This window comes from Vombatus ursinus, unplaced genomic scaffold (genome assembly GCF_900497805.2).
Source record: "Vombatus ursinus unplaced genomic scaffold, bare-nosed wombat genome assembly UNPS02014812.1, whole genome shotgun sequence".
Classification (NCBI taxonomy): Eukaryota; Metazoa; Chordata; class Mammalia; order Diprotodontia; family Vombatidae; genus Vombatus; species Vombatus ursinus.
Window position 1 is genome coordinate 75,892,069 of NW_020954590.1, and position 2,028 is coordinate 75,894,096.

Consider the following 2,028-nt stretch of genomic DNA (forward strand, 5'->3'; position numbering starts at 1 on the left):
AAACCTAATCCCCATATAAAGCGCTAATCCAATTAGGTAGCTTTGGAACATGACTCAATGATCAGACTCAAAGATAGTCAACTGACTAACTGATGTCAACTTGGAGGGATGTATCTGTTAGAGCATCTGTCTCTGGCCCTATGCTGTGAAACAATTTTAAAAAATCAATTTGGATGAAAGCCTCATTGATTTGGATGGTATGCTTATCAAATTTGCTGGCTAGAGGTATAGCTAACCAACTGTAAAAGGATTTGAAAGCCTCTTCACAGGCTAATACTATTTTTAAAAAGCATTTTAAAATATTGATGTAAAATTCCAGTGCTTTGCAAATGTCTCATTTTATCCCCTCAGCAACCCTGAGAACAAATCACTATTAACTCCATTTTGCAGATAAGGAAACTGAGGTTGAGAGAGGTTAAGTGACTTGCCCAGCATCACATAGTTAATAATTGTCTGAGGCTGGATTTGAACTTAGATTTTCCTGACTGCAGATTCAATACTCTTTATGAAGCTTTTGCTTATTGCTTTCTGCCAAAAATGATCTCTTGCTCCTCTAAATCTCAAAGTCATTCTTGATTCTTCCTTCATTACTATCCACTTTAAATATCTTAATAGTCTCCTGACAGTTTTCCTGCCTCTACTCTCTCTTTATTCCAAACCATCTTTTGTGCTGCTCCCAAATGACTCTTTCTCCTACTCAGTTCTGATTGTTATTGTTTTTTTGCAAAATGTTTTGGTGGCTTCCTATCACTTTTCAAATGATATTTGAGCTTCATACCTTCATCTTCAAAGCCCTTTACCATCTGTAGTCTATATTTTGAGCCCCTTCCCTGGCTGTCCCCTTTTATGCATTCTCAACTCCAGGCAAACAGGAATACTCAATATCCCCTAAACTTTACTTTGATGTAACATCATCTTGATATAGTTCCTGGCATGCCACACAACCCCCTGTCTTGGCATTCTGACTGTTTATTAAGGTATAGCTCCAATAAGATTTCCTCAATGAAGTCTTCCTTGATGGCCTTTCCTGCCTCCCATTCAACAATGTTCTTTTCTCCTCCGATCTGAACAACATAGAACTCCACTTAGCCCTGACTTATGTATCATTACACTACAAATCACAAGAATTTAAGCAGTTGCTTTTTGCTTCTCACTGTGCCAAGAGCTGAGGAGAAAATGGAAGACAGACAATAAACTTATCAACAGTTAACAAGCATTTCTTAAGTGCTTACTATGTGACAGACACTATGTTAATTCCAAATACAAGCAAAAAGAAAGACAGCCCCTTATCTCAAAAAGCTTACATTATGATAGGGGAGATGGCATAAAATAAATATACAAAATACATACAGAGTATGTATGAGAGGTAACCTAGATTAGGAAGACACTAGCAGCCAGAAGGGCAAGGCAGCCTGGCAAAGGTCTTTTTTTTTTTGTTTTTGAAAGGTCTTCTTTGAATGTGGCATTGGGGCTGAATCTTGAAGGAAGCCAGTTATTTACACATGTGTGAGCTCTGGAAGAGGAGGCACTATTTTGTACTTAATCTTTTTAATTCCCTTAATGTCTAGTTCAGTTCTCTATTTGTTGTCAGTACTTAGATGTCCTTTTGTTGGTTGTTGAACATTTCAACATGCTACAGCCCAAGTTCCATTGAAGTACTGAAACAAATCTGAACCTTTCCATTTGATCACTTACAAAGTGTTTTTGTTATTTACCTTTCATCAGGTAAGCACCTTCAGCCTGAGAGCAGTGGACCTGGGCATGGTCAGGAAAGTGCTTATAGAACACAGTGGCACTGGCTACGGTGCTGGATGCTATTTAGACCACATCACCATTCAGGAATCTGGGAAAAGAGACAAGGAATATGCCTTTTCTTGCCAGCAGTGGTTAGACAGTGAAGTTGGTGACAGACAGATGGAAAGGAAATTGAAGCTTCTTGGATATATCCGAAAAGAGCGACTGCCGGATGATATTCAGGGTGAGGTATCATCACCAAATTGTAGACACATATCTTTTCTCAAAGGCATT

General features: G+C 38.5%; 1 protein-coding gene across 1 annotated transcript in view; it reads left to right on the forward strand.

Annotated features, from left to right (window-relative positions):
- LOC114053992 (lipoxygenase homology domain-containing protein 1-like) overlaps positions 1 to 2,028 on the forward strand; it is a 657,625-nt gene that overhangs the window by 551,287 nt on the left and 104,310 nt on the right. The window contains 1 exon segment of the mRNA XM_027877094.1: positions 1,726 to 1,983. Coding sequence (XP_027732895.1) covers positions 1,726 to 1,983 — 258 coding nt within the window.